The following is a 19,211-nucleotide window of genomic DNA, read 5'->3' on the forward strand; positions in this document are numbered from 1 at the left end:
TTTCAGACTTGAGTGTTCTAGAAATCCAGCTTATAGCCTGATACTACTATTATCTATTCAGGACACCTAAAAAGAATCCAATCAGTTTAAGTCTATGGAGAAATCTGTCTCAAATGCATATAAACTAAGGCAGTGTCAGTGCCCCAAATCTTTTAATTTTTTTGTTTCTCTTAATCCTTAAATTACAATGCTTTCTATTGGAAAAGATTTATGAATAGAAAAATATTTAATATAAGGAAAGAGCTATACCTAAACAAAAGCTTTGTAAGGCATTGTTTTGGTATTTGTTAAGTATGAAAGGGTTTATCTTTAATTTTGTGCATTCATTTATATATCTTAGATACAGCTGAAAATGTTCTCTGACACGTAGTTGGCAATATTTCTATATTAATAAACTGTCTACTTCTCGACTGAGTATCTCAGAACCCCCATTTTGTTTAAATGTATCAGCTTATGCATTGAGATGTTAATTATGATGCTCTGAAAACCTAGAGGCAAACAAAGTATAGTGATGCAAACAAATACAAAAGACCTTTAATGAGACATAAGCAAACACGCTGTCTTCTTGAGGTAATATTTTCTTGTGTATTTACATAGGTTTCAGCATCCTAGAACTGGAAAATAACCTCCTTGATTGCAGAGTATAGACCCCGTCCCATTTGTGGGAATCATTTACTTTGAATACAGGGAGATTCAGAACAAAGTTTAGTGAGTGAGGTGGCTGAAGATCCCAGGTTTCCTCCACCACAAAAAGTATTGTGTCAGGGCAGAATGATTTTGCATTTCATGCACACAAAACTAATTTGCGTTGCAAATTATGAATGGCGTTACAGAATTGTGGATGTGCAGCTGCAGCCACATTTGACAAACAAAAGAGTCTGAAGCAGAGGAATAGTTAAATCAGAAGTGGCTGCGTAATGCAGGCTCTATAGGATATTCCCTATTGCTCATGATTTTGGCAGGTGAAGGGGAAGAAAATTGCTCACCAGGTAGCAACACCAGCAACACAATCTCATTTTCTATCAGGCTGAATCGTAGCTCAACAACAGTGAACTGGATAGTCACCTTTTAATTTTATCATTAAAGCAACAAGTGAGTAAATTTACCCCTCACAGAAGTGGTGCTTTGAGAGCACAGATTTACTAAGACTGAATGCACTGGTACAGATGGAGTGTGACTGCTTTGCTCATGTGCTGACCTGTCTGGATGTAAGGCATGCTAGGTCCACAAGCTGCTAGCTCTGTTAGCCCAGCACAAGCTAAATAGCCTGGCTGGTTCGTTCTGTCTGCCTACGGACAGCTAATGGCTCACAGGCAGCTCCATATCCTTTTCTGATTTGTGAATTCCAGATCAGAGCACCTCTTATATAAAAGTTACTACTCATACCCTCTATTTCCTCATTTTTCATAATGGGGATTAACTTCTGCCTGTGCCTACTTCCACTGTGTTGTGTGTTGCTAAACTCTTTTACAACACATCTGCTTTTTCAGGTTTTGACATAAAAATAGGGAAAAGATCATGAGCTCTAAATTTAAGCTCATATCTAAATTTATAATACTATCTCAATCTCAATGAGTCTTTAAAATGCTTTTGTTTCTACAAAAATAATCCTGGAAGTACATCCTTTGTAAAATTTTGGAAGTCAAAGCTGTACCTCAAAGGAGCTGAGGAATTTCTTCTGGGAGTTACTACTTGTGATTGTAAGAGAAGGGCAATCAGTGACTGGGAAGTTCAACCAGGATCTGAATGTGGGGAAATTCTGGATGCTTAAGAGGAGGAAGGGAGAATCAAGGCTGTATTTCTGAATATTTGGGAGAGGGAAGACTTAGGTTAGGCTTGGATGGCCAAAGAGAAGATTTAGGCATTAAACACACTCTGACTAGAGAAGAAAGCTATGCCAGAACTTAATCAAATAAAGCAGCAGATTAAGAACTGATGGGAAAACAGAATTTCCCTAGAGCTTCCTATTGACAGCTGCTCCATTTCTACTTTCTCATCAAGTAAATAATAATAATAAAAAATATTAATGTGGAAAAGTAGAGAGAGAAATGGGATGATCCCTAATACTCTGGTAACAAGACTTCTTAGACCAATGTAATTTTTCTATTCTCTCTTGACATTTTAAATAAGATTTATGTGCTGGTAGATGGTTCAAATTTTAAACGATGACCCACATAGTATAATATGTCAGAAGAGCATTTCTCTGTCGACATTTTTCTGAATGAGAAATGTGCTACACAGCATGTACTATTAAATGTTAATAGTTCTAAAACTACACAAATTGTAAATTTATTGAATTGTGTTAATAATGAGATGAATTCTTAAACTGTTCATGGAATTCTGAAGTAGTTTCAACCTGATCAGAATTAAAGATTCCCATAATCCTCTGAATTGACAGTTGGAAGGGACCACAGACAGATGATCTTGCTAAGTAGAAAAGCCAGCCTCCATCTGAAGAGTAGACTGGTTTGGGGCATTTGCTTAGATTAAAGGAGACAACAGCACCTGAGATTACGTGGTGATGCTTATAGCGTCTCCCTCATGTGATCACACAAAATAGTTACACTTATATTTAAAAAAAAAAGTTTCTAACTCTAAGAGATGCAAAGACAAGCATGGCAATGAAAAGGTAATAACTACTTGTGTCTACTCATGCTTAAGCTAAGAAGCGTAAGAAAAGTTTGAAGTGTCAGCTGCTAGTTGTAGGTCAGGATGGGGATGTTTCCAAGGCACATGGCTTGGGAAGGAAGGTGTGGTGGTGAGTAAGTCTAAGACCAGCAAAGATTTGGGTGAACAGTACAGAGGAATAGGGTAACTGACCCAATTCCGGGAATAGAAATGGTTGAGGCCAGAAGGGGATCTGATTTCTCTTAACTCAAGTCTGGATGTATCCTTGTAAATGGAAAAAAAAAAAAAAAAAAAAACAGAAACTCAGAAGAGAGACAATATATTAGATTTCTGTTCTGTGTTTCAGAGTGCTGATATCTCACTCTGCATTTAAGAGACTGTTGAGTGTCTGCTCTGTTTGTGAACTGCCGTTTTCACTAGCTTATATAGTCATTTTATTACCCTCAGAATGAACATGACCCTCTTCAACTACAGATATCTAGTAGTTCACTATAAAATGCAATTCAGGTGAGAAAGAAATCAGAATTTGCTGTGCCTTAACAATGCCGTGATGGCACTGGCAAGCAGGAACCCGAGATTTGTTATGACGATTCTGACTTATGAGCTTAGTGTGAAACACTGGGCGAACCGAAGGCTGGGGGGTTCTCATGTGGGGGAACTCCTGCACCGCATAGATGGAAAAAGTCCTGCTGTTGAGTTGGATGAGGGATGTTAAACTTTTGTCTCCAAAATCTGTCCTCTGTCACTCTTGTTCTAATCTTCCCCAGACAGGGGGACAACAGAGGAATCTATCTTCTCAGGGTCTGATCCATCCCTGCATTACGCTGTGCTTGCAGTTGTGTAACTTCATCAATACAAATGGAGCTCCTGCCACGCTCAGCTTGAGCAGAGCATCAGGTTCTCAGTCTCTTATCTACCTCTGTGAAAAATAAACTCAGTTGTTCCACTGCTGCATGTTTCCCCATTAGTACAGGTAGAAATACTGACAGGTAGTGAAAATGTATTTTTGTACCGTCACATAACCTTGAACACTTTGCCTTGTCATTTTTTTGTTATTTTCATCCAGTCCAATATGTAATCATACAGTGGCATCACAGAGAAAAGCAGATTCATGCAATCACACTTCTGCATTGATAATAGGTTATACATTTGAAAATATTGATCGACTGCAAGGAAAATAAATTGAAGTAATACAGGATTTGAGAAAGCTGCTGACTACAGACAACTGAGTCTGCAATCTTTTGGTATACTTCTTTGTTTTAGCTCATTTAGATATCTGGAAGACTGCAGAAAGATTTTTTCATGTATTCCAGGAAAAAAATCTATCATATTCTAATCCTAACTAAATTGCACAGTATCACTATGAGTAAAAATCTGAAATCAGGAAAGCTGAGAGGACACTGAAGTCACCACATTTGAACAATGCCAACATCTTATAAAGTCTGGTGACCTGTACGAAGTGGATTAGGTACCTTGATCAGTATATATCATAATGAACAAACAACCAAACTATATCACTATTTTTTGTTAGTAGTCTTATTTGAGATGTAAAAACTGTATTGTCACAGATACATTCCAACAACAGGATGTTCCCCCTTACAGGGAAGGCTGAAGCTTACTTGCAGGATGAGTATATCACCTATATCACCTGATAAAGGAGTAAAAGATTTCCCTTTCTCAGGTCGTCAGTCTGATCCTCTTATTAGTTTCTAAGATTTAGTTAGGAGGAAAACCCATTTAATTATGACACAGTGGAAGTAGCTCAAAGCTATAACCAGGGCTCATTTTGGAAATTTGTCAGAGAGGTCATTCAGCCCTTCACTGTCATTCCTGTCGATTTCTGGTCCTTGAATTGAATTTTCTAAAGGCAGCAATGATCATCTATTACTGATAATTTCCTATGGGGATATTTCTTTCATCTTTCTCTCATTCGTTTTTTTAAAAATCCTTTGATTTCTTCTATCCTCTCATGCCCTTTTTACTGATGTCCTTCCAGCTTCACCATCTATTTTCTTCCATTCTGTGTACCTCCATTCATCAGCCTTACTTTAGACAGTAAAATCCATGTATTTACCGACTGCTCTACTAAATACAAAGTATTTACCTACTGGTGTCTATAGCTTGATTCAGTACCATTGTAAAACTCGAAAACATTGTGCTTCAGGGCAAATGAAAAAAAAAATAAAAGAAAGAAAAAAACCAAAATAATCTCATCAGCCACCAGTAGAATTACACTGTTTACCAGCCAGATAAATACAAGTTTGGATGCCAGGATTAACTCAGATCTAGTCAACACTAACTTTCATTCTGACCTTTGCCAAGCATCTTTCCTTGCTAACTACAGCTAATTTCTACATCAATAGGAGTTTTAAGAAAGTGATTAATATTTATATTTAAAAGGTAGAGGTACATCCTGCATGGGGTTAACCCTAGAACCAAGTAAGGATTTTTGTTCAGGATCCAATATATCCCATTTCCTATGGAGTGAGTATGCCAGAACCAGTTAAAAATAGTTTCTTCCATTCATTAGAGTCAGCAGATGGCCATTAATCTTCCTGAAAGTATTGATTCAAACTACTCGTCTCCACTTTCAAGGCCCTTCACAGACTACCCTCTCCCCATCTATCATCTCTCCTCACACAACTGAAAAGGTGGCTGGCTTTGTAACAAGTGGGTGACAGTTACAAACCAGCAGACTCTCTTACATGCTGCCCCTTACGTCTGGAGGGAGCCGTACACAGCATTAACAAAGCTTTTCCATTTGTCTCCTTTAAATCCTTTCCTCAAACTTTCCTTTGCCCTAAGGACTACAAAAGCATTACATAGTTATGCACCAGTGTGATGGGACTAGAGTATCTCTAGGACACGGTCTTGCCAAGGACCATCTTAACATTTGTTTATTTCTCCATCTCTGATACCTATCTGTCCCAAACTGCAATGTCTTCTCTTACCCTTAGACTGCAAGAGCCTGAATATAAAGTCTCTGCGTTATGTACTGTCCAGCAGAACATCTGTCAGCACACTATTGCAATACTGACAGGTAATAAGAAACAAATATTAGCTCAGGTGGTCAAGAACTATAGGGTACACCACGGAGAGCTGCAGTGCCAAACCTCATGGACTAGGATGAGCCAGAACTAGTAAACCAGCATGACAAGTGTTTTTGCCTGGCTGCAGTTTAACCTCTGTAAGACCCATGCTGCACCTCAGAGAATAATGTCTGATCCTCACTGAGATTTACTACCTTAAGTTCACTCAGTATTAAGCCAGCATAAATATATTTCACCAGTTCATGAACCGACAGCCTGTAAGTTTTGGTATTGCAGTTCCCTGTGCATCCAGTGCTGGTGTTACCCATAGCAGATAACATCATATCATTTCTATGACAGCCAGCATAAATGTGCCCTTAGCATATATGATAATTAATTTCTGGAATTGACGTTCTGTTGTTTCCTCATAAACTATGTTCACTGTGGTACCTTTAAACTCTAGATCAGCAAATTTGACTAATATATAATCTTCCTTCTGCCCTAGTTTCAAGGTCTCCCCAAAGCCTTGTGGATATTGCTGGAAGAAATATTGAAGGTGCTAGAGGCTCTCATCAGGAAGACGTTTTAAAGACATCAAGAAACAGACATTCCTTTCTTTTCCAAACCCAAATTCCAAGACAAGAAACTACATACTTTTTGCAAAGAAACTCCACAGTTATGAACGCTCCATCTCTTACAATGAAAAGGAAGACTTCCCAAGCTCATACAACGTCAGCAAAGAAACCTGATATGGAGTCCACAGCGCCTGAGAAACAATCTTCTCTTGAAAAAAGAAGTGATGCACACAGTTTCCTTCTGCACGAGGAGCCAGACCTCAGAGTCACAACTGCCAGTGTGACAACCCATACCCCTCTCCCTTTTAAACAAAACAAACCAGGTACAACCCAGACCATTCCTTCTCATCACAATAGAAATGAAAGTTCATTCTTTGCAAAGCCACATGCTGCTCAGCACCCTCGTTCCAAGTACAGCTATTATCCCAGGAAATGGCCCAGTCGAGTGGCAGTCTCAAAGACTAAACCATCCCAAGATTTCCCAACGGAGCAGCAGAGAGGATCTCTTTTGGCAACACACCTCACCTCCCCTTTCCATTTAATAGGTTCTTCCCTTGATACAGCTCCCCTGAGTGCTAACGTCCCACCGGGGTCAGCTCCTCAAGCAAAGCTTCCAGCACAGACCACAGCAGCCAGAAGGGTGCACAACACAGCGCTGGATCATGTGGAACTGCCAAAAACCAGCAGTGGGATGCATCAGAAGGCTGTTTGCGCTGATGTGCCGTGCTTTGCTGGCGTACAGTGCGAGCCGGCTGAAGATGGAGGATTTAAATGTGGAGCTTGTCCCAGTGGATACAGCGGTGATGGAATTACATGTGAAGGTAAGGGGGAAAATCCTCTTTTGAATTCTTTTCTAACTTCAAATTAATAACTCTCCAAAGTAAAAATTAATTTTTATTATCAGTTTGGAGATTTTTCTAGCTGGGATTTTTGTGGTTTTCAAAGCCAATTATATTTCAAAATAATAGAGAAACATTCTATAACTTTGAAAAAGCTCTTTCTGCTTACCAAAATGACATATTTATTTGATAATATCTAATCTATTGAAACCAGGGACAGATTGCAATCTTGCTTACCCTTGCTTAAGGCCAGATTCATTCTACTGAAGTCATTACCATTTGAAAACATATAAAACTTCAGTGGGAAAGGGTAAAATTTACTCCATTTCTCTATACAACACATATTCTAGGAAAAACTAATTGTTCTACTACCTTAAAAATTACTTTTAAATATCTATCTAATAACTTAAATAAAAAACTGAACTTGTCATTTGAAATGTAGCACCAGAAGGGTTTTCACAATATAGTGACTTATTCATTAGACACCTTAGACTACCTCCATAAAACAATAGTATTATGAACATTGTTGAAACAATGAATTTCCTGACTTAGCTGTGATTAATTATAGCTTTTGTTGAAATCCCTCTGATAAGTTGATATCTTAATTGGCCTTTCACTGCACAAAGCAAAAGTATTTGCACCATCTGTTTCATTTTCTTTCACGTACAGTTTCTCATGATCTGCATGCAGAGTAGATAGGCATAGGAGGGGGTCTTGGCTGTGCAGGACTGCATGGCTCAGCAGTGGACTTCCCAGGGATTATTTGGTGTGAGCAAGGCTTCACGGAGGTGTAAAGCCCCCAGCAACACTGCAGCCCTCTGAGCTCAGAGCAGTCCTGGAGATATATTACAAAATGCGTGAGAATAGGTTACTATAATCTTGGGTGCTATAATTTTTGCCTGTTTGCACATTTCTGAAATGACCCTTCTAAAGGACTTAAGGTTACTCAGCATGAAAGATCGTGTCTTTGGTCTTTTATACCTGGAGCTGGAAAAGTATCAAGTCACTCCTAGTACTGGGAAGCCCAAAGCAAGTTTGACCACAGAATGGCCTCCTCTCAAAGACCAGGCCCATGTACATAAGAATATTTACAAATATGGGCATACAGCTGCTTTGTGTATATTTAGTATGCCCATCAGCAGAATCCTTAAAACATAAATCTACTGGTGCCTTTTACTGTCTCGCAAGACAAGATGATTTCTTCAATTACTGGTATTACTGAAAATCTCTCTGGAGAGTCCTTAGGATGAAATACTTTATTACCAACATCATTCTCTGTCTTGGGGCTTGATGACACAATACACAAACATCCTTTATTTGTCTCTTGTCACTGACCATGTCACCTGACTCAGTAATAAGCCTATCTGCTCCCTCCTTCTTCTTCATCCTGAGCCCCTCTACACACCTGCAAGCACTGTCCTGGAGCATGGCCAGAAGCGTGAAGAGCACCCATTGTACCTCCAGCCCTTGATGTCTCTTCCCATGTCAGATGCAGCTGATTCACCATGACAGATGAAGTTGAAAGATGAGGATAATTCCTGGGATCTTCCTGTCATAACCTCTGCTATCAGCACCTTACAATGCCGCCACAATTGCACCGGCTTCCCTCGAAACAGTAGTACCCTCTAAGAACAGAAGGCAGAAAAATTCAGCAAGTGATCAAAGCTTAGAAGAGACACACATCTGCAAAATCTTCAGGCTTTGATATAACATCGGTGGCAAGTGTTGACACCTGTCAACAATGTTGACAGCTTCAGACATTATTGATAGTTGTCACCATCCTATTTGATAAAAAAAAAAATCACTGAGGTAAAAGAAACAGCCCATTGGTAGCAAGTTTTAATACCTGTGGAGCTTGAGTAGGGGATGTGACCTTTGTTTAATAAGACTGTCTGAAAATATTCTGTATTCCTGCTTTGGGGATCACAGGCTCACAGCAGTCTCAGCTGGAAGAGATCTCTGGGGATCATCAGGTCCAACCTCCTATTTTCTTTTGGAAGAATATAGCTAGATGTCAGTGTGTTTGGCCTATATTCAGGCATCTAAACTGAAATATTTTCAGATGCTCTTAGCATTTTCTGTTTAGATCATTCCCTTCGTTACCAACAACTTTGTCATCTGTAAAAAGTAGGACCTTACTTTTATCCATCTTTCTTTGGTGTAATAAGCATTACAGATTTTTAATTCTCTTACTTCTGGCTAATTACTCTGCAGATGAGCTGAGATCAAGTAGTTCCTCGAGGCTCTACTTATCACCTTTCCTACAGCTGGACAAGTTCTCAGCTTGTTGAGCTCTTTCACCTTCCTGCACAAAGGCAGTATTATAATTTATTACTGGCCTAATGTTAAGACAAGTCTACTAAACAGGCAAGGCCTTGAAAAACACCAGTTCAGAGTAGCATTTTGGAGACAGCCAATATCACCTACACAATAATTTAAAAAAAGCAGGAGAAATAAGACCTACTGTAGTCCACTGGATTTTCCCACACGTTGTCTTGAAGATGCTCACTGGCATTGATGGAGTAAACTTAGCCAAGAGTTCCTCTGGTGATGAGGGAGGTTACTAAATACATCATTTCCACTTTGAGAGTCCTTTTCAGGGATATATACTATCAAGTCAATGCATTATGATGGTACACTCCATAGCAGCCCCTATCACCTGCCAGAGCACGCTGTAGAAGTGTCATTACACTGGCAGAGCTTTAAACCTTTCAGCTCAGTATCCCAATCAAATAAAACACTAGTGCTTTAATAATGCATAACTCATCCAAACAGGATTTTTTCAGAATGTTTCTGATATTTTGTGGCACATGTAACATAGCACTTTGAGGCTAATGCTCTGAAATATTCGTTAGTGGTGTTAGTCACTTTAGAGCAATTATTCATTGTCCTGCCTCTGTTCCCCACTCCATAGCAGAGACATAAGACTGCACTTATGTGGAGCATAATTATGAAGCAGCTGTTCTATTTCTTGAGCTCCTTAAGGTGTCCCAAGGTGGAATATGTCCTTTATGTTCCATAACAGTGTTGAAGTTAACAAAAAATTCTGCTCTGGACATTGTTGTTGTGCTTCTTTCTGAGAGACCAAGATGTGAAGACTAAAGAAAGATGAGAATTTAAGCCAAAGTTCTGGTCATCCTTGTTTATATTTCTCTAACCCCAAGTTCATATGTTAGGAAGTGTCTGGTTGCTAAGACAGTATGATTAAAAAGTCAAAGATGCAAAGATGCTAAGACAGTATGATTAAAAAGTCAATGCCCCCTCCCTGGAAGTGTTTAAGACCAGGCTGGATGAGGCTTTGAGCAACCTGATGTAGTGGAGGGTGTCCCTGCTGAAGGCGGGGGGATTGGAACTAGATGATCTTTGAGGTCCCTTCCAATCCAAACCATTCTATGATTCTAAGATTCGGTTCACTAAGACTGTATGATTAAAAAGTCAAACACTTGGTTCCGTAGAATACAGACAATTATTTTAAACTATTTTGGATTAGGTGACAGTTAAAGACGGTTCCATAGAATACAGACAATTATTTAAAACTATTTTGGATTAGGTGACAGTTAAAGACTAGTATCTTCCTACTTTTTTAGTAGTCAGAAAAGTTCCACAGAATTCCTCTGGAAGATAAAGTCATGCTACTTTAGAAACAGTTTCTTAAAAATGTTAAGTCCGTAAAACTCTGGGGTATTTTATAGTCTTTGCACAGTATTTTCTAAGGGAAGGGGAAGTCTAGATTGGTAGTAGTCATGCTTTCTGCTCAACTGCATTGCCTTGATATTACAAAACCACTGCTCAAACCAAATAATTTTCAAAATAATAGGAAAGATGGAGTAGTTGGAAAAGAATTACAACCTCAGGATGAACAGCTGGAGGAAACGAGGCAAAAAAATCAGGTAGCTGACATTCGTCTGATCTGACATTTTTACACTCAAAAAGCTCTAACATATCAGACCAAAAGTCTGTCCTCTATCTCCAGTAGGTACCAACAGCAGATGTCTGTCAGAATATGGGAAAGATACAGGGATAGTGTTCAGAACAGTCTTTTAGCCTGTTATGGCTTCAAAAAGCCATGGTGATGCCTCTGAACAGTACCCTGTTCAACCTTTCCAGGCCACATCTAATTCTGCAGTTTCCTATCCTATTGCCCCAAGTCATGTCTTTCCTAAAGACCTAATCTATTCACTTGTTTTTCATACAAAAGCTCTTCTATAGAACAGTCTCTTAGCATGTTATGGATTGTGTGTTTCAAAAAGCCACTGTGATGCCTCTGAACAGTACCCTGTTCAACCTTTCCAGGCCACATCTAATTTTGCAGTTTCCTATCCTATTGCCCCAAGTCATGTCTTTCCTAAAGACCTAATCTATTCACTTGTTTTTCATACAAAAGCTCTTCTATAGCTTTGGTTATCACTGTCACCATTTTCTGCATCTTTTCCACTTTTACTACACCTTCAGGATCAGACCTGAACACGGTATTTAAGATGCATCTCACCATGGATACAGACTATAATAAAGTCTGGCATTTTGTACTCTGCTCATTTCTTAGCAATTCCTAACACTTTATTTGCTTTTTTGACTTCAGTTGAGCACTCAGATGACATTTCACAAAACAAAATCCATTAGTACCATCTTTTCCACTTTTACTACACCTTTTCTGAGCTAGGGGATCAGACCTGAACACGGTATTTAAGATGCAGCTCACCATGGATACAGACTATAATAAAGTCTGGCATTTTGTACTCTGCTCATTTCTTAGCAATTCCTAACACTTTATTTGCTTTTTTGACTTCAGTTGAGCACTCAGATGACATTTCACAAAACAAAATCCATTAGTACAACCTAACCAGAACCGTTGTCTGCATTTGTATTCCCAATTTATTCAGTCAAGTTAATCTTGTTAATTTGCTATTTGCTATGATGGGTATTTATTTCCTAACTGGGCTCTGAACTGCTGGAATATTTAAATATGCATATGAGTTATTTTAATAACATAGCTTCAACCCTATGCTTTATCTCCTTTATCTGTGTATCTTCCTTGCAAAAGAAAAACTCCTATCCATACCTGCTCAAAAGGAAAACCAACAACCTGGCTAGCCTGCAACATAACTTTCTTTTCAGTTTTGTCCCTCCCTTGTGCTGCACATATTCAAACTTCACCTGTATATTTAGGAAATTAGATTAATGGATCTTTAAAAGAAAATAAATAATGTACAATGGTTGCATGAATCAAGGTCAACTACACTCCTTCCAGTGAAGTCTGTCCCGACTTTCAAATTTTTAACTGGAATTGCAGGTAACACTCTCAGACCTCCGAGTCTTGCTTTAATGGCACATGGCCAGGACCTCGTGTGCAGAATGGCACAGGGAGTTTACTTGCTATTGAGTTGTTAAGCAATAACTCTGTCCTGGAAGCCATTTGCTGATTAGGCTGTCAAAAATGGAGGAAACAACACAGCATCTGGTATTCCTGAGTACCCCCAAAGTTATCGTAGAGAAACTTATAAAAAGTGCATGATCTCATTTTAATGGAAAAAAGAAGTTTCAGGATATTTCCCAAAAAGCCCTTTCAAAGAAAACAATAATGGACTTCTCCATTTTCACCTCCAGATTTTAAATTATAAACATAAACATACGTATATTTGACAGCAAGATTGACCATTTGCAGCAATGTTTTCCTCTTTATTGTTATTTTATACCATCCAAAACCACTAAGTATAAAAACACTGCAATACCTTTGTACAATTTAGCAAATGTTTATGGAAAAAAATATTCATTCCAGAAGATGAAAGACAGAAGTTTGGGAAAAGAATTTGACACAAACAGTATATTTCTATTATGGAGGGAAATGTCTTTTGGGTGAATATTACTCTTGCTCTCACATTGCAGCCAGTGTTCAGTTTTTATCTTTTACTATTCACCAGTAATGCAATACTTTTAAACATTTTACTATTAAATGTCACCATAAGAGCTAAATGTTTTAATATCCAAAATACCATGTTCTTTTCTGACAGTTCCCATGCATCTTGAAACGTGTAAAGGCCAGATGGAAAGTACTCTGTTCAAATGGACACATTTCCTTTAAGTGCCACATACAAAACACGCTGAAATAAAGTATAATATGTTTGAATGTCACTGTGCTTGGCATAGCACTTAGGCACCTGGAGGCTTTATGCAACCATCGTCCTACAATCACATTTCACGTACTTCAAAGAGGGTGCTACATTTTTCCCAGGTTTAGTGTTTCCCAGTCTCCATGCAGAGAATATGAACCAATTCTACTTACTGTTAATTTTCCTTGCAAGGAAATCCCTTTAGGAACAAGTCCTGTGCTTACTCAAGACCAGAAGACTGGAGATATTTCAGATGGACGTGCGTGCAGCAGATGGGTCGGCACCCTCCTTTCAAAGCCCTACACCTGTCTAGCACAAGCCCCCGAACACGAGTGGTGGCTTAGAAATATAGTACTGCAATTTTAAAGGAATAATCAATTTCTTTGAAAACAGCTTCAATTTCTTTCACTTTCTTCCACTTTCCATTTCATCACGGACTGCTACCTGCTGTTCACCCTAATAACACAAGACTCCAAGGTGCCTGAGCCTCTGACCTGCTCCAACAGCTTCTACCAGTGGCTGAATTAGAAAAACTTTGGGCAAGTTTAACAGAAACTGCTCAAATGGGTCTAAATCAAATCTATTTGGTTGTCCAGACAATTATGATTTTTTTAAATTTTTTTTTTCTCACAGATGTACATTTCAAATTTCAGCTAAACACATGCTGAATTGCAAATGTCTAAACCTTAGAGCCCATCAAATCAAAACTAAATTTAGCTTAATGACATTCTCAGCATGTATAGTATGAATATAAACTATATCTAGTGAGTTTTCTGTTCTCAGGCATGTCAAATCCTAAAGTTATTTTAATGCAGCACTGAAAATTTCACAGTTAAAACTGTATGGTAATAGAAAATTTAAATAATGAAGTACCCGAGGAGCAGATCTAATACCAAATATATTTCTTTAATGTTATTTGTGTCAAAATGGTTTATTTGAAGGTACCTCCTTGGAGCTTGTCTTTTTAACTACAATTGGAAAATATGCAGTGGCTTTCAATACTTTTTTGGATGGCAAAGTTCATATGCAATGGCTTTATCTGAAGGCTTGGTGATAAACACAAGAGGTGAGGAGGCCTTCAACACATGAACTTCATTTAAATTGTGTTGTACCACAAGCATTTGTCCTTCATTTACCTTTTCAATTACACAGCCCATTTTCCAGTTTTAAGAACAAAATGTGATACATTACGTTTTTTTTCCCTGGTAACAATACTTAAAATGAAAGATGCTTTGTTTCAGATCTCTTTAGCTTCATTTTGCGTTTTCCTTGGAATAACCTTGCTTAGCTTTGTATTCATTATAAAAGACAAAATTCTGCCAGTTAAGTGTGCCAAAGTACATTTTTCTCTGTATTCACTTCCCAAGCACAAGGAAAGATATTTCACATTGTTATCTGAGGTGGCTTTTTTTTTCTGAAGGCATGAGAGCCAGCTGACTCACATGCCTTGCTCTGCTCCTGCACCCAGCACTTCGAGGAAGTGTCAGTGGTCATCTTACTTCTTCGAGTAAGTGTCAGAGATCATCTTTTACCTTCAGTGATTTTCTCTTCTCTCCTGAGTTTGGCATGCAAAACTACCTCTTAATAGAGGGGCACAAATAGAAGTGTTCATGACATCAGATGTCAGGTATCTACCTTAGATGTTAGGTTTAAGAGGCTAAGCTTTCCAGGCTCCCTGCACAAAAAAGCCATTAGGCTCATAATGGTCAACATTTAAAAAAACCCAAACAAACAAGTGTCTTCATCAAGCAGCCTGTTTCAGGAGCTGAAGTGCTTTTCAGCTTTACACAATACACCTGCTCATCCTCTTTCTTCCATGGAATGACATTGTGTATTGCAGTATGTCAAGAAATCAGTATCTAGCTTGCTGCTTTGCCTGCAGACCTCACACTACTTATTAAACATTAAAATTGTTGCTTAAATGTTTGTCATTTTGATGACAAATTCCCGTACAACTCTTTTCTATAGAGAAGAAACCCTTTCTCTCTGCTCTAGCATAACATCTGACACCTGTTAAGGCTTACTTAACATCCACCAGGCAAATTTGTAGAGAGGGTCTAGGTCTTGGTATTAAGTACATTTGTATTTGATCCACCTTTAGACTTCAAAAATACATACTTAAAAATGTGCATGCTCAGAAGTTAAATATGATTATGTTGAAATAATTCACTTGCAGATATTATATAGCTACTCATTAGTTAGTGCTGTACTACTAATGTGATATCTACTTTTACTCTGCAGTGTTTTCCTCGGTCACCAAATTACTTGGTGGTATTTACAAGTGGTATGGGAAAAGTAGTAACAGGTACTGTGCTCATAGCCACACAGAATGTAATATTTGAACTGGGTTTTTTTTATTCCTCATGTTTTATTCTTGCAGTGCTGTGTGATCCACCGTGTGAGCATGGAGGAACCTGTCTATCTCAAAATACTTGTTCTTGTGCGTATGGATTTGTTGGTCCTCGATGTGAAACAAGTATGTATGAACTCATTCAGGCTTTTATCCTCATTACATGTTTGAATCTGCTGAAAATTATAAAACAAAAAAAAAAAAGCCTTTTTATTTTTCTACATTTCCCCTTAAAATGATGATTGAATACAGCAAGGAAATCAAAGTATAATGTATTGAAGTAATACCGTAGCTAAACTATTTCACAGCATATATTTACCAGAAGCATAGTTGTATTATGTAAAAATATGCACATCTATATCAACATTTTCTACACAAAAGTGCTTCTGGAAAAACAAACAAGCAAAACCTCCATATTATTTATAGTAACATTTATGAAATTCAAGATTGTGCAAGTGAATGCAGTAACACTAATTTCAAGAACACAAAAAGACAACCATACCTATTAGGAATCACATTATTGTGCAACACAAGTTATAAAAGAGGTTCAATATATAGAACATCTGTTAAAAAAATCAGCCTTCAAACCCTTCTATATTAGATGGATGGTGAAGCATATGCAGTTCCATTATTACAGTCCTTGCTGCTTATTTAAATATCAGGTTGCCATTGACAGGAATATAATTTCATCTCTGAACCAGAGTAGCTGGAATACTCAAAAAGCAAAGGATTTTAGATGCAATACTTCTAACAGAGAAAGAAAACCAAGGAAAGGGACAGCTTCATCCCTCAGTTTACCTCCTGGACTAATACTATTAGTTATTTGCTCTAATAAAGCAGCTTTAGGATGGGTGTTACCAATAAGAGATTTTGATCCTTTGCATGTTTTCCAGTGGTATGTAACAGACACTGTCACAACGGCGGGGTCTGTGTGTCACCGGATGAGTGCAAGTGCAGAAATGGATGGAGCAGCCCTTCTTGTGAAACGGGTAAGTGGTTAGAAATGACTGGCCTCATTCCTTCTGCTGCCTGCAATCCAGGTACTCCCTGCAATTCAGTGGTCGGAGTGGGAATTGCTTAAAGAATGAACATAGAAGAACAGGAGACCGAGTAAAGGGCAGAACCTCGGAAGGCTTTGAGTCTGTGTAAGTATTCATAAGTTTAGATGTTTATCTAAATCTCAGCGTCACACAGAGGAAATCCACAAGCAAAACCTTTCTGCAGCTTTTTTTAAACTCTTGTGATTCTGGAGTTTCTTCTCAGCATGCATGAAAATGAAAATCAAGCTATTCATTTCAGAAGTTACAGCCTTTCTAGGTGCTTGGTAACTTCTGCAAATGAGAATCAATCTCACTGGAAACTTTGCAGATATGTTGATTTACAGTTTCTGCTGCTATGGACATAACCTCACTCTTTGTTGGTCTTGTTCATGGAGAGCCCAGACAGCGAGTCCTGCCCCAGAGCCGCAGTGGCAGAGATGAGGGCAATGCAACCATCTGCACTGCTCACGATCTGTGCAACTTCCTGTTTTCATTGCTTTTAACCCTACACATTTCTCTCAAGGGATGATGGTGGGGCAGAAAGAACAAGGGTTTGGCTTTTGGTCATTTTTAATGACATGCAGTCAATCTGAACTTAAAAGTACAGTTCATGGAGACAGGGACAGAAGGAGGCCAGTTTAAGTTAGGACAAGAATGTAAGCAAGCAAGCAAGCATGACTGCTGGTGCTAAGTTAGCAAATCCATATGCACTTCTAATGTTGCATACTATAAGGAAGAGAAGTGAATATATAAGGGTAAGCTATCAGAAACTGAGATGGGTTACTCAGATTTTTGTGGTCCAGTTTTTGGGTGCCATTTTGTCATTCCAGAAGATGGCTTGTGAGTGTACAGGAAAAAACAAAAGCCAGTTTGCAAGGAGAACTTAATGATTCACCCTCTAAAAATCCTTTTTGCCCAAAGAAGCTGTGGCTGCTCCTCCCTGGAAGTGTTCAAGGCCAGGTTGGATGAGGTTTTGAGCAACCTGGTCTAGTGGAAGGTGTCCCTGCTCATGGCAGGGGGGTTGGAACTGGATGATCTTTAAGGTCCCTTCCAACCCAGACCATTCTATGATTCTAATGTTAAACATCTTGCTGCTGCCAGAATTCACAGTCCTCCTCCTGAATTTCAGACCTGCAGAGTACCTACAAAGGCTTTCACAGAAATGTGCATGCTGAGGGAAAAGCCACCACCACATGTCAGTATAAAATGAGAAGATGAGGACTGGAACTAGGCGCCTATTTCAAGTCAGGACTCAGTTTCAAACCTTATTTTGAATAGATAGAGCTCAGACCTTCCTCTCAGGGTCTAAGTGCTAAAACCCAGAGTATATATTTTTCTTCCAAAGGCACAGTAACTACAGCACTCATCTGGGACAAAGCATGCAAAATAGTGAAATATTAAAAGGAACAAGATCGAGGAGTCCCTTAATCAGTGCCAAACCTCAAAGCTACACAGGCAGTCTGCCTCTGCCATAGTGAATATTAAATGACTAAGACACATTCAGCCTACATTACCTTGCCTTCAAGGTTAGAGATGTCATCTTAACCTCCATCTCCCTGAGATTGCTCTTCCTTTAAGTGTTGAAATGACAGACCTATAGAGGACACACAAATTAACCTAACTAAAGTCCATGGTAAACGACTGGGATTGCCACTCGCTGTTCTGGTTCCCACTATCTCCTCCTTTTCCTGCTGGAGGTTACTGTCCTTGTGTTCTGCAAATTTATTTTGGGGTGGCTTTAAACAAGATTATTCAAAGGGGAGGACAAGCAACAGCAGCAGAAGCAGTAATTTCCAACCCAGAATAAGAGCAGCAGGATTTGTTTGTCTGCCAATACCTTAGGTGAAAGACCATCAGGTTCACCTCTCTGGCACTGCTTTGTGAGCACTACATGGAGTACTTTTGTGGATACTGTTGGGGTTTTCTGCCACAATGATAGGAGTCTCTGGATGAACACAGATATAGAAACAAAAAAAGAAAGAGACTTAGGGGACTTTACCAATGGAAATATAAACACTGACAGAGTATGGACATCTGTGAATTAGCTAGGACAATGAGGCAACTAATCCAAATTCTCCATTAGCAATTAATGAAGTCCATTTTGACTTCATAAGTGATTGCTGCTTAGTGAGAAAAGTCTCTCATCTAAACTACAATTTCATTTTTTTCTCTTTCCAAATTGACATTTTATTCCTCCTTTAGTTCATCTGCACCATTTTAGCCACCCTTAATTTATTTAAGCTTAAATGTATTTCATTTATTTAATGGGCTATTCTGTAAGATACTGAAAGACAAAAGGGAATAGAAGGAAAAAGACTGTTTAAAAGTGTCACTCTGCTTTACAATGAAAACTTTATCAGATTCCTTCACAGACTGACTTCCCAACTAAACTAATTTGCAATTCTAATACCTTTTTTTGAAACAGTCAGGTACTTGCCGCATAGAAATATGCAAGACAGTTTTTAATTCCTAATGCCTGTTATATCATCTACAGTAATAACAGATAAATAAAGAGGCAAAAGGAGCTCAGCCAGTGGCTTTGTTGGTGATGCATGAGCCAATACATTGTGGGAACTGGCATTTAAATGAGGCAGAACAAACGGAGGTTTTGTGGTGCATACCTATTCAACTTCACGGAAATGC

At 38.6% G+C, this 19,211-nt stretch overlaps 1 protein-coding gene across 1 annotated transcript in view; it reads left to right on the plus strand.

Annotated features, from left to right (window-relative positions):
* The window catches only part of LOC104532437 (von Willebrand factor D and EGF domain-containing protein), a gene marked incomplete at both ends in the record, with an annotated part of 138,878 nt that overhangs the window by 92,607 nt on the left and 27,060 nt on the right, over positions 1-19,211 (plus strand). The window contains 3 exons of the mRNA XM_029087386.1: positions 6,163-7,053; positions 15,559-15,654; positions 16,422-16,517. Of these exons, the coding sequence (XP_028943219.1) occupies positions 6,163-7,053; positions 15,559-15,654; positions 16,422-16,517 (1,083 nt within the window). The remainder of the gene's footprint in view (positions 1-6,162; positions 7,054-15,558; positions 15,655-16,421; positions 16,518-19,211) is intronic.

The sequence above is a fragment of the Antrostomus carolinensis genome, unplaced genomic scaffold, assembly GCF_000700745.2.
Source record: "Antrostomus carolinensis isolate BGI_N321 unplaced genomic scaffold, ASM70074v2 scaffold771, whole genome shotgun sequence".
Lineage (NCBI taxonomy): Eukaryota > Metazoa > Chordata > Aves > Caprimulgiformes > Caprimulgidae > Antrostomus > Antrostomus carolinensis.